Source organism: Prionailurus viverrinus, chromosome A2, assembly GCF_022837055.1.
Source record: "Prionailurus viverrinus isolate Anna chromosome A2, UM_Priviv_1.0, whole genome shotgun sequence".
Lineage (NCBI taxonomy): Eukaryota > Metazoa > Chordata > Mammalia > Carnivora > Felidae > Prionailurus > Prionailurus viverrinus.
Window position 1 is genome coordinate 25,988,307 of NC_062562.1, and position 12,888 is coordinate 26,001,194.

A 12,888-nucleotide genomic window follows, 5' to 3' on the forward strand; every position below is an offset into this window, starting at 1 on the left:
GGAAAATACAAGCTGCTGAAGCATCTGCAATGCCTACCATGGCCCTTAGACACAGGGAGGAGTAAACATCCTTCTTTTTCATTTACTTAATAAACATTCATTTAACAAATATCGACCCTCTTCTGTGTGCCAGGGCTTGTGCTAGGAGCTGGGGATACAGTGAGATACCCAGAATTGACAGTAAAATTACTCTTTTTTGCTTTCAATGTATGTTTGTATATATCACCATACAATTACCTGAAGGTAAGACAATTTAAGAAAAGACAGACCTAAAATGGGCTCTGAATATTTTTCTTTTTTAATAATTTTTATTTTTAAGTAATCTCTACATCTGACCTGGGGCTTGAACTTACAACCTCGAGATCGAGAATGGCATGTTCTACTGACTGAGTCAGCCAGGCGCTCCTGAATGAGCTCTAAATATTTCTCATGGGGAATGTTCTCATGCTGGCCCTAGTTTTCCCAGGCAACGCTGGGCTTTGTTAGAAAGAAGCTTGCTTGCCATTAAGGCAATAAACAAAGATGCAAATCCCTAGACTCACAGGTGGCAGGCAGGAGTTCCAGGTGGTTGTGTCGTCACTGCTGGTGCTAATGCTGACATTACAGTTGTCCACCTGGGAAGCACTCAGGCCATGGGAAGCCCCCATATCCTCCAGTTCTTCATTCTGTTGCCGCCGCAGGCTGGCCAGCATTTGCAACTCAGATTCACTCATCTGGCTGGGCTGATAGTTCCTCCAGTCATATTCCTGACCAAGAGAGAAGAAAGGGACAGAGCAAAGAGTTACTTGGCCATTCTTAATTTATTCTATTCACTACCAACAGATGTTACTCTACAGCCTTAATCCCTTTCAAGGGCTCTCCACTGACTGATGCCCTGACCCTTAAAGTGCCCTTATACAATGCCTACCCCACCTGCCTCACTTTGTTTGTTTGCTCCCAGCACATCAGCCACACTGTCTTTCATTAAAGTCCTCAAGAGCATCAAACTCATGTCTGCCTTAGTGCCTATGCACATGCTAGCCTGTGTGCCCCACATACTGGCTAACTCCTAGGTGCCCTTTGGGTCCCAAATTGTGTCATCTTCCAGGGAAGCCTTTTAGGACAAACACAAACTGGGTCAGCCCCTCCACAGTAAGTGCTCTCATGGAATCATAAGGTGCTCATTTTTTAGCATTTATCACAATTGCAGTTATGCAATCATTTATGGGATTCACAGGTGGTCTACAGGCTCTACAAAGGCAAACACCATTGCCTTACACTCATTGTATTTCTCAAGTCTGGCGCTTGACCAGTGTTTGACTACAAAAAAATTCAAAAAGTTTTTTTTAAAAAGAAAAATCACTTTCCAGGTGAAGATCCAGTTTACAAGAATACTGATGAATTTCATCACTGTAAACATTATGACCAAATACATTCAACTTTCAGTAAGATTGAGAATGACTGATGCTAATAAAAGCCACCAAATAAAATATAATCTTAAGATGGGAACAAGTAAGTTCTGAAAGCCATAAAGACCTCATAGCTATAACAAACACACTGAACTGGACTTTACTATATATATACATATATATAATACTATATATATGTAATACAGATTACATGCATATATATATATATATATATATATATATATGCATGTAATCTGTCCGGTATATTTCTCCCCAAGAATACTACTACAAATCTTTAGAGGCTAATGGGAATATTCTTTCAATGTACAGGGAAGAAACTGTCATATGGAATTTTCAAAAACCTTTCTTTCTCTGTGGTCTAAAACCAAGTTTGATGGCAAAGGTTAATTTTAACATTGCTAAAATGTTAGCATCACTTGTGAGTACTGATTTACATCCAGGACTGCTATATAACTTAAAACAATCTTGGAATTTTCTTGCCCATCTGCAAACACTGGTTGTGCTCAAAAAGGTTTCATGACACACTAGAATTTTTTAGATACTCAAACCTCTATACTTACTTTCTCGGAGGACTCTTTGAGACAGCTACTGTCTTCTCTTCTTTTCTGCCTCATAGGGATGTAAAAAATTAAGGAAATATAATTTAAAAAATTCTTGTGTTTCTACGACATTAAAAAGTTTTAAATAAAGTACTGTCATTATCATAACTAGGGGATTATGAAAGCTTGTGATCTAATAATGTGATGTAGACATTTTCTGGAAAGTTGCTAGTGGAAACTCATTTAAATTTTTATAATTTGTGGCTGCAGCAGCCTGGCACCCTGAGAGACCATGCAATCTCTAATAGGAGATTCCATGAGTATTTAATATGTTTTGAGAGTTCTTGAGACAAAACAGGTATCACAAGAAGAAAAAAATTTATACTCTAATGAGTATCTAATGAGTGTTTTTTCTAATGAAAAATACTAAAACAAAAGAGAAACAGAAATAATTTAAATGTAGAAGAAATAGTTGGGGGAACAATAAACATAAGAAAAGATGCTCAGCATCACTGTCATTAGAGAAATACAAATCAGCACCGCAATGAAACACCATTCATACCCATTAGGGCTGTCATTATACACAGTTGGACAGTAACAAGTGTTGGTGAGGATGCAAAGAAATTGGAATCCTCACGAGTTGCCGGTGGGAATGTAAAATGATGCCACCACTTTGGAAAACAGTTAGGTGGTTCCTCAAAATGTTAAACATGGGCCACATGGCCCAGTAATTCACTCCTGGGTACATACGCAAGAGAAATGAAAACAGATGTTCATACAAAAACTTGAACACCAATGCTCACAGCAGCACTATTCATAATAGCCAAAAAGTGGAAACAACCAAATGTCCATCACCTGATGAGTAGAGTTTTGCTTATCCACACAATGGAATGTAATTTACCCATGAAGGGTCATGAAATACTGACATGTGCTACAACATGGATGAACCCTGAAAATATTCTGCTAAGTGAAAGAAACCGCAGACAAAAGGTCACAGATTGTATGATTCCATTTGTATGAGATGTTCAGAACAGGCCTATCCACAGAGACAGAAAGCAGATGGGCTCTTGCCCAGGGCTGAGAGGTCTGGAATGGGGAGCGACTGCCAATGGGTATGCAGTGTCTTTTGTGGGGGATGCAAATGTTCTAAAATTACATGGTTACAGAATCTCGTGAATATGCTAAAAACTGAACTGTACTCTTTAGGAGGCTGACTTTTATGGTATATGAATTATATCTCAATAAAAACAAGGTAGTTCAGTACTCAGATGTGAAAACTAGACTCACAGCTTGACTGTGGGCTCAGCAGTGAACATTGCGACTTGCTGTGCTTTGCTTCAGTTTTTCTGTCAAAAAAAAAAGGAAAAAAAAGAAAAAAGGAAAACAAAAACGGAATGAAAGATTCTAATGTGTCACTTAAGCATGTTAAGTGGCTTGTCATTGCTAACACACACTTTTACAGTGAGAAAGGAAATTGTTTTCATCTTTCTTGAGAAAGCTTTAATATGTACTCAGTGTGATTAATTCATCCATTCCTTTTATTTATTTAATCTACAAACCTGTACTGTGCCTCAGGTACAACCATAGGTGTTAGGGCAGAAAACCAAGAGACAATGGGCGGTGGTTAAGCCTGACAGATCTGAGTCTGGGCCCTAGTTCCATTGGTTAGCAGCTTGATGTGACTGGGCAAATTACCTAACCTCTCCCTTCCTCAGTTTCTTCATCTGTAAAATGGATACCTCATGCATACCTCATATATACCTCATGTATACCTCATGTGATTTTCAGTGGGCTGAATGAAGTAATGTATGTAAAATGCTTAGCATAGTATCTGACAAACAGCTACACTAAGGGCCCCCAAACTTAGGCTTTGTACCTCTATGAAAAAATGTTTGAGTATGTACCTTCTAATATATGATTATTTATAAATTAAACAATGTGTGTACATATATATATGTGTGTGTGTATGTATGTAGTTTTTTAAAGAGATAGGAGTTTATTGAATATACCACAGGGAGTGGTGGGCAGGACAACATAGGAGAGACTGTCTGCCACATGTATAGCTATATTAAACTAGTATGCATAGTATAAAACATACATAAAACGGTGGAGCTTAACAAAAATGGAAATAGCTCAAAAATTTTCTCCTTCAATGATCCCAATGGATCATTTTTGGTGTACATCTTGGGTGAGTACCTCCTTCTTGAGGACCACAGAGTTGGCAATCAATACATACGCTTCCTGTTATTACTGTTCTTTCCTCTCCCCCCTCAACCCAGTGGGAGTTCATCTATTCTGTACTATGCCAGGAGCTGGGAGTATAAAGAAAATAAGACACACCTCTGTCCTCATGGAGCTCATAGATGAGAAACGGGAGACATAACAGGCATTATAAATCAGGGTATTATATGTACCGGGATCAATACTACAACAGAGATATGACTAAGATGCTTGAGGAATGCAGTACAGCAATGACTAACTGCCCAGCCGAATTGGAAGACACCTCACAGGGGTCCAAGGTGACACTGGATAGTAATTAAATTTGTTGACAAAGGGAATGAGTGGCCTTCAGAGGGAGTGAGCTCTCTCTACCACCGGAAGTACTAAAGCAGAGGCTGGGGAAATGACACCTGCTGGGAATATTGCAGTAATCTGCAGTGGTGGAAACGGACCAATTGATTCATTCATTTATTTACTCTACAAATACTGAGACCCTATTGTGGGCCAGGAACTGTTGATGCTATGCACTCTGAATTTCCATGATTTTATTTCATACAATAGGAAAACGTGTTCTGACAACACCCTGGAAGAGGCAGCCAAAGATGAGCAGAGAAAGAAGTGACGTTCTCCAGGGTCATGAATAGAGCAACTGGTGGCAGAGACAGGTAATTAACTTAGTCTCCTGATACATTCTTGATTTGTAATCTCTTAAACCATTTCAAAATTATCAGAAAGGCTGAATCATTTATTCATATATATATATATATTTTTTTTGAAAGAAGTCTTGCAATAAAGTCTTCACATGAAAGAGGACTCAAGCACAAGACACTATCTAACTAAATTATACAACGCTTGAGAGGCAAGTGCCTTATCTAATTCTATCTCTGAAAGGCTCAAGATGTTATGTATAACCCAATTTTGCCTCAAAATATCCTTGGAGGAAAGAAGGGGGACATTGATATATCAGTCAGATTTGTTTCAGGAAGGAGGTAATGGGCTCAAGGCTATATACAATTCTGCTGTGCTCAGATTCCCAGGCAAGTCTTTCCCTCGTGAAGCCATTCAAGCCACTCATTTTCATTGATCTTCCTTCAGACATTTTTAGAAGCCTAACACAGTGAAGCCACAAAGACAAATGAGATGTGGCCCCTTAGAATCTAGTAAGGAAATCAAGAGCTAGAAAAAAATGAACATAAAATAAGGTAGCATACACCTGGATGTAGTATTAATCAGTCTTAATCATGATTAAAAGGAAAATTGATAATTCCAGCAAAATAATAAAACACAACAAACAAAAATAAGCTTATAACTTGATGCCCTTCACCTAATCTCTCTTCTCAAGCTAGTAAGGCAGAAGACCTTAACTGATCAAACACGTGCCTATAGAATGTTGTGAGCCTCAGATAAGAGCTCGTTTTACTGAACTGTTCTAAGTTCTAAGGCTAAGTTCACAATGGTGGTGTAGAGCCAAAATGAGACACGGCCCTGGGTTAATAAGATCAGGTGAAGAAACTCATTCCATTCTATATGGATGGGAGAGTAATAAAATTGGGAGAAAATTGGGCCGTTATTCTCATTCTGGAACCGATAAAATCTCCAAGACTCTCTTTCTGAATCAGGTTTGCATTGTAACAGTGCCTGAAACTACAGCATACGGAACATCATGTTGTAAAAAACTCTTAATGAAAGGTCTACCAAACTATTCCTGGCTCTTTGTATTCTTGTAAGCTACACCAAGATACAAAAACTACTACTACAAAGGGACGGTGCCTGTTAGAGCAGAATATAATGTGAAAGGCAATGTGAGGAAAGGAGTTACACCAAACAGTCTGGCATTTCAGAAAAGAGAGAAGTCACTTCTTGTAGGATTGGTCAAGCTTCATGGAGGAGAGGGTCTCTAAGCTGGACCTCAAAGGATAAGAAGGGTGATACGGCAGCATATTCTAACCATCAGGCAGGAAAACATACGGCAAGCTAGAAGTATCGAGCTTATGTTCATAAAAAGCATTAAATACACTAGAAATACTTAGACATACTGTTTCAGAAATGAAATTGGAAATCGAGTTCCAAAAGAACAAGGATGGAAATGCCTAGAATGTAATCTAAACCTTTTATGACCAAATGGCTTCCACTGCCCTACCCAAGTTTATTAGAAGTCTATGATTCTAGGGGCGCCTGGGTGGCTCAGTCGGTTAAGCATCCGACTTCGGCTCAGGTCATGATCTCGCGGTCCGTGAGTTTGAGCCCCGCGTTGGGCTCTGTGCTGACAGCTCAGAGCCTGGAGCCTGTTTCAAATTCTGTGTCTCCCTCTCTCTCTGACCCTCCCCCGTTCATGCTGTCTCTCCCTGTCTCAAAAATAAATAAACGTTAAAAAAAAAAAGTCTATGATTCTATCAAAGGACATATTCTTATTGGAATATATGATATTTCTATTATTTAATCATTATTATTATTTTTAAAGTTTATTTATTTTTGACAGAGAGACAGAGAGAGAGAGAGAGAGCTAGGGAGGGGCAGAGAGAGAGGGAGACACAGAATCCGAAGCAGGCTCCAAGCTCCGAGCTGTCAGCACAGAGCCTGACGCGGGGCTCGAACTCATGAGCCATGAGATCATGACCTGGGCTGAAGTCGGACGCTTAACCAACTGAGCCACCCAGGCGCCCCATCTATTTTTTATTTTTAAGGAATTGTCATACCATTTTCTTACTAAAGAAAACAAAAACACTAATTTGAAATTTTTTAATGTTTATTTATCAAAAATACTAATTGGAAAAGATATATGCACCCCTATGTTTACTGTAGCATTATTTACAATAGTCAAATTATGGAAGCAGCCCAAGTGTCCACTGAAAGACAAATGGATAAAGAAGATGTGATACACACACATACACACACACATAGACATACACACAGGAATATTAGCCATAAAAAAGAATGAAATCTTGCAACAACATGGATGGACCTAGAGAGCATTATGCTAAGTGAAATAAGTCAGACAGAGAAAGACAAATACCATTTGATTTCACTCATGTGGAATCTAAAAGAAAACAAATGAACAAACGAGCAAACAGGGAGAAGAAACTGATGGTTACCAGAGGGGAGGTGAGTGGGGGATGGGTGAAATAGGTGATGGAGGTTAAGAGGTATTGACGTCCAGTCATAAAATAAGTAAGTCATGGAGATGAAAGGTACAACCTAGGGAATATGGTCAATAATATTATAATAATGTCTTATGGTGACTACGTTTGCAATGGTGAACATTGAATAATGTATAGAACTGTCAAATCTCTATCATACACCTGTAAGTAATGCGTTGTATGTCAACCATATGTCAGTAATGAATTTAGAAAAAAGAAAGAAAAAAGGCATATTCTCAGTAGCTCTCATCAAAAGAATGGATAAATAAGTGGTATGATAGTGGCACAGTAGGACACTATATAACAATGAAATAAGTGATACACTGAATCTCACAAAAGAAATGCTAAGAAACCAGGCACAAGAGGATAGAGACTGGTAAAACCAGCACGGGGGTTTGGAGGAAAATCTGAAGGGATAGTGGCAGAAAGCAATAGTGACAAGGAGGGAGGGGCTCCTGGTGTGTTGGCATTGTGCTGTTTCTTGATCTGGATGGTGGTCACATGGATTTTGTTCAGTTGGTGGAAATTCATCAAAGTAGGTACTTAGGATATATGTACTTCTCCATGACCAAAGCTGGCAAAGAAGTCCAAGATTCAAAAAAGATTTCCTAGGAAGTAATTAGTTGTTAATCACTCGCACTTTATTCTGCACTGTCTTAGCAGGGGCAAAAAAAAAAAAAAAAAAAAAAAAAAAGAAAAAAGAAAAGAAAAGGCATTTTGTAAATGCTGAAGAGTCAGTATCACTGGTAGGTTCAAATGTGTATTATTAAGAGTTTTGAAGTTATCACTAGAAAGTTTTGGAACCCAACAAAATAGCAAGAAAAGTAGTAGAAATCCATTTTCCAAAGCTAATTTTAAAGTTTAATTGGCATTTTATTATGAAGATTAATCTCCTCTCTATTGCTATTGGCAGACAGTGTTTAATGTCTACATTGATGTTTTAAATAATAGCTGATGGTAAATTAGTGTTCAGGCATCTCTTCACCACTAGCACCCCCTGAAGACTGGTTTCAAAGTCCTGAGCATGTAACCCACACAAGAGTTTGCCCTGATTCACTGGGGATGCAGACCCACTAAAGATAAGAATGAAGGGAAGACAGAAGCCTTAGAGATGAGCTGCAAGTGACACATACGTGAGCAAATAGCTCTTTCACAATATATGGTAGCTTTTGGCATATGTCTTCACCATGCAAAGGGGTAAATCAAAATGTAAACAGCAGGCCACGGTGCAACTTGAAAAACTTTGCTAAATCGAAGGGATGACCTACCAACTGAACACAGCAGACATCAGAAGGCGGGCTATTTAAAAGAAACAACTGGTCAGAATCTAGACCGTGTTTTGTCAATGGCATTCATGTTGACCTAGGCTTAACCAGACCCAATGCCACCTCTGCAATGTCTGTCACAAACATTTTGGCTTGTAACCTGGAGACACTTCAAAACCCCTGACTCAATTTGTACTTCATCATCTATGCATACTAACCCCTTAGGAATGTCTCAGGTAGAGAATTCTCAGGTAATTTAAATGCAATAGTGGCAACAGTCCTTGCAAAGAGGTTGCTTTGTATGTCATATATATAGCTCTCTTTGGCGGGGCGGGGGTGGGGTGGGTAGACGGCATGAAAGTATTTTTTTAATTGTTTCTTTAAGTTTATTTATTTATTTTGAGAGAGACAGAAAGCAGGGAAGAGGCAGAGAAAGAGAGGGAGAGAGAGAGAATCCCAAGCAGGCTGTGCACTATCAGAGCAGAGCCCAATGTGGGGCTTGAACTCATGAACCGTGAGATCACGACCTGAGTAGCAACTAAGAGTTGGTCGCTCAACTGACTGAGCCGCCCAGTCACCCTGCACCAAAGTATTTTTTTAAAGTGATGCTTATATCGATGGGCTAAATTTGTATAGAATACCCTTTTAATCCACGACTTCCATACAATATACTTCTATCCATTTTGCCTTGGAAGTCAGCTTGCTGATTTTCAGAAAGAATTCTCGGACAATCATAGCCGAACTCTAATAACCTTAAAGGAAGTTGATAAACAATTTCTAATTTTCTAGCACCTATCTACTGAGTTCAAGGTACTTCTTGAGTTTAACAATCAACTATAGACTAGAAGGCAGTTAGTAAAGCTAAATGGAACACGTTTTATTTTATATTCAAGGATATGCCATCTGTACGGCAACTGTAGCCTTGTACATGGGCTAAGCACAGTAGTCATTCAATACACGGTAGTTTAAAATATTATTTAAAGAACCGGGAGGAAAACAATTACTGAGCCTGCTTATAGAAACGAAAATAGCAAAGCCAACCGATGTTTCTAGAGTGGGAAGATGATAACTTTAAGTTCAGATGTCAAACAGTTTGGCTATACTGTAGTAATGACAGATACACCAACATCTGTGCATGCTTCTGCATATTAAAATACTGTAAAGCTTAAAGTCCCAATGGAAGTTAAGTTGCCACGTGATCACAGAATTTTTCTAGTGGCCTTTTTCTGGGGGTGGTGGTGCAGTGTAGTGGAAGGTGAGCCAGCTTTTCTGGCCAAAGTTCTAGGGTTTGATACTCTGCTTTGTCACCTACTAGATGTGAACTAGCTAAAACCTCTCTGCTTCCTGTTCTCTCAACTAGGAATAAGTAAGCCCTCTTGTGAGGGTGGGAGATGAAGACTGGACAGGAAGTGTGGGGCACCTTGTAGAGGGCTTGGCACACAGCAAATACGTACCCCAAAACCTTAAAGTTGCAAACAAGGTTCTTGAATCAAAGACCTTGATCTCAATGTGTCTAGGAAATACTGTCAGCCTGAGGCTTCCATAAAACCGGGAAATGGCAAGCAATGACTTGCTCCTTTAAAATTAGGAAAACAGGGGCGCCTGGGTGGCGCAGTCGGTTAAGCGTCCAACTTCAGCCAGGTCACGATCTCGCAGTCTGTGAGTTCGAGCCCCGCGTCAGGCTTTGGGCTGATGGCTCAGAGCCTGGAGCCTGTTTCCGATTCTGTGTCTCCCTCTCTCTCTGCCCCTCCCCTGTTCATGCTCTGTCTCTCTCTCTCCCAAAAAAAAAAAAAAAAATGTTGAAAAAAAAATTAATAAAATTAGGAAAACTAAGCCATCAAAGAAGATAGATTTCTTCAATAAACATTTGACTAGTAGGATGCTAACCTTAGCATTAGAATATTAGAGAACAGACAGTAAAAAGTTACAGTGTGTTGGCTAAACAACTAATGTGTTTTCATCGATTCATACTTCTGATAGTCTCTTAATTTTTGCCCAGTCTTTCTATCTACCATTTCTGAAATTCCTGAGAATCTGAAACTGCTCCTCTTCACCGAAGTAACTGGCACATTGTTTGCATACCTAGCTGTTCAGAAATGGAGATATTAAAATGTCCTACTTCCTTTTGCAATCTCATATCATCACCCAAATTTTGGTCCACGTTTCCATTTTTAACTATTTAAACACACTTCTACTCTAGACCGTTTTGTCCACAATTAAATTGGACATGAGATGCAAAGAGTTTGCTTACTCAAAAGAACAAACTACTCTGTAGCATCACAAGTATTTGGACTGAAAAAGATACTCAAAAATTAAGACAGAGGGCCAGAAGCAAGTTCCACCTGGGAAACCTCGATGCTTAATGCAAATCCTTTCACTAGTAGCACCGATGTTATTTAAGCACCACATTCTGTAGCTTCAGTGATACCCCCTACAGTGCATTGACAGATAAACTGAGATAATGACTCTTTTTTCAGAGGCAAGGAGAGAGAGTACAGTTTGGACAAAACAGGAAAACACACTCTTCTCCAAAGGCTATTAATTGGTAGGAGTGTCCAATGTAATGAATGAAGTGTTCTCACCATGGCTAACACTATGGTTTATAAAACTGCTGTTAGTCTTGTCCAAGTTAAATTCACTCCATCAACCACGAAGCTGCACATCTATAATTCAGCTCTGGGAACAAGGCAGGCGCACAGAGGGTACTCTCTGGGGAATGACCGGAGAGACATCAGGTTCTGCTTCTAAATATTTTTCTCTCTTTGGTGAACATTGAGAAAACACCAACATGTTACCTGGCAGAAGTGACCCATTAATTCATTCTTATGTTAGCACTTGATTCAACTATTAACAGAGGACAAGAAGCACATATAGCTATCACTTGTTGAATAGTACCAATAATTAGTTTTTGGAATTCTACTGAATTTGAAAAAGTTTGTTTTAGAATGCCAGGCACACTGGTTTACATTTCTAACTACTCAGAAATAGGTACAAGAAAGCATATTTTTGGATTTTGGACTAAGTGTTCTACATGTACTATCTCATTTGATACTCATGATGACCCTATGGAGTAAGTATTATTATTTTCTCCAAGTAGATAGATGAGATAACTGAGGTTCAAGGAGGTTAAGAAATGTGTCCAAGGCCACATAAGTTAAAAGAAGCAAAGCCAGAATTAAAATCCTGGTCTGTCTGATTTGAGCTGGGTGCTCTGAGGCATAGTGTCTGCTGCTCTTGACTCTCAGAAGAATGAAAATGTAGATTGACATGCATAGAATTCTCTTTGGGGAAGGCCCTGAAGGTGGCAAAGATGAAGGCTGTCTATCAGGTGGCCCAGGAAAGCATGAGGCCAGTGGGCACCTGTAGTGGAAGCCTTGGAAGGAGGGAGAGTCACCGGGTGAACCTGCATAGTTGGGCCAGGATGATGGACATAATTACAACACACAGAGCAACCTGACCCCAAAACAGGTGTTTTGCAACAATGGAATATTGTTGTAACCGAAGAAAGTCAGAGGTCAGAAAGACATTTATGAATTCTTTAAACAATGGGGTATTGTTGGAAAGACAGCTGCAAATGGCATACTTCAGTGGCAAATTCAAAGAGACAGATGGCTTCCCTTTGAACAAAGAGTATTATTATATACCCTAGAAAATGCAGAACTTCATGTAATGGAACAGTGGCTTGAAAGCTCTAAAAATTTACAAAATCATTTTCCTCTAAGTTTATAGAGTACAAATTGCAAAGGACAGTAAACTTCTATTTAAAAAAAAAAATATGGGCTCAAGTTCATCAGGGAGGCAGTGAAAGTAATCCCTTTTCATTATCCAAAGGAAATGGCTTGGCAATTCAAAAAAATTATACCATGGCTTTTAAAAGTGTCCTTCCACAATTCAGTTTTGATTTTTTAAAAATGAAAATGTGAAAATTAAACTAAAAAATTATATGAGATTCATTTTACTTTTTTCCTTATAAAAAGCCATGTTTTTTTTTTCTAAACAGAATACCTGAATTTTTAAAAAAATTTTTTTAACGTTTATTTATTTTTGAGACAGAGAGAGACACAGCATGAACAGGGGAGGGGCAGAGAGAGAGGGAGACAGAGAATCTGAAACAGGCTCCAGGCTCTGAGCTGTCAGCACAGAGCCTGACGCAGGGCTCGAACTCACGGACCGTGAGATCATGACCTGAACCGAAGTCGGACGCTTAACTGACCAAGCCATCCAGGCGCCCCAAGAATACCTGAATTTTTAATTGGTAGCATATTTTGTCTTGTGACAATAACCATTCTTCAATAAGCTCAAACTTTTTCTGGAAACA

The 12,888-nt window shown here is 39.1% G+C and overlaps 1 protein-coding gene across 14 annotated transcripts in view; it reads right to left on the reverse strand.

Moving 5' to 3' along the window:
- CFAP20DC (CFAP20 domain containing) overlaps positions 1-12,888 on the reverse strand; it is a 246,424-nt gene that overhangs the window by 72,260 nt on the left and 161,276 nt on the right. For 10 of the 14 annotated variants that reach the window (XM_047849396.1, XM_047849393.1, XM_047849399.1 and 7 more), the window contains 2 exons: positions 1,970-2,014; positions 543-746 (listed from right to left, as the gene is read on the reverse strand). In XM_047849396.1, coding sequence (XP_047705352.1) covers positions 543-746; positions 1,970-2,014 — 249 coding nt within the window. Of the gene's footprint in view, positions 1-542; positions 747-1,969; positions 2,015-3,235; positions 3,295-11,170; positions 11,331-12,888 lie in introns of those variants that run through there. The other 4 variants (XM_047849404.1, XM_047849394.1, XR_007150255.1 and 1 more) reach the window with 3 other exon arrangements.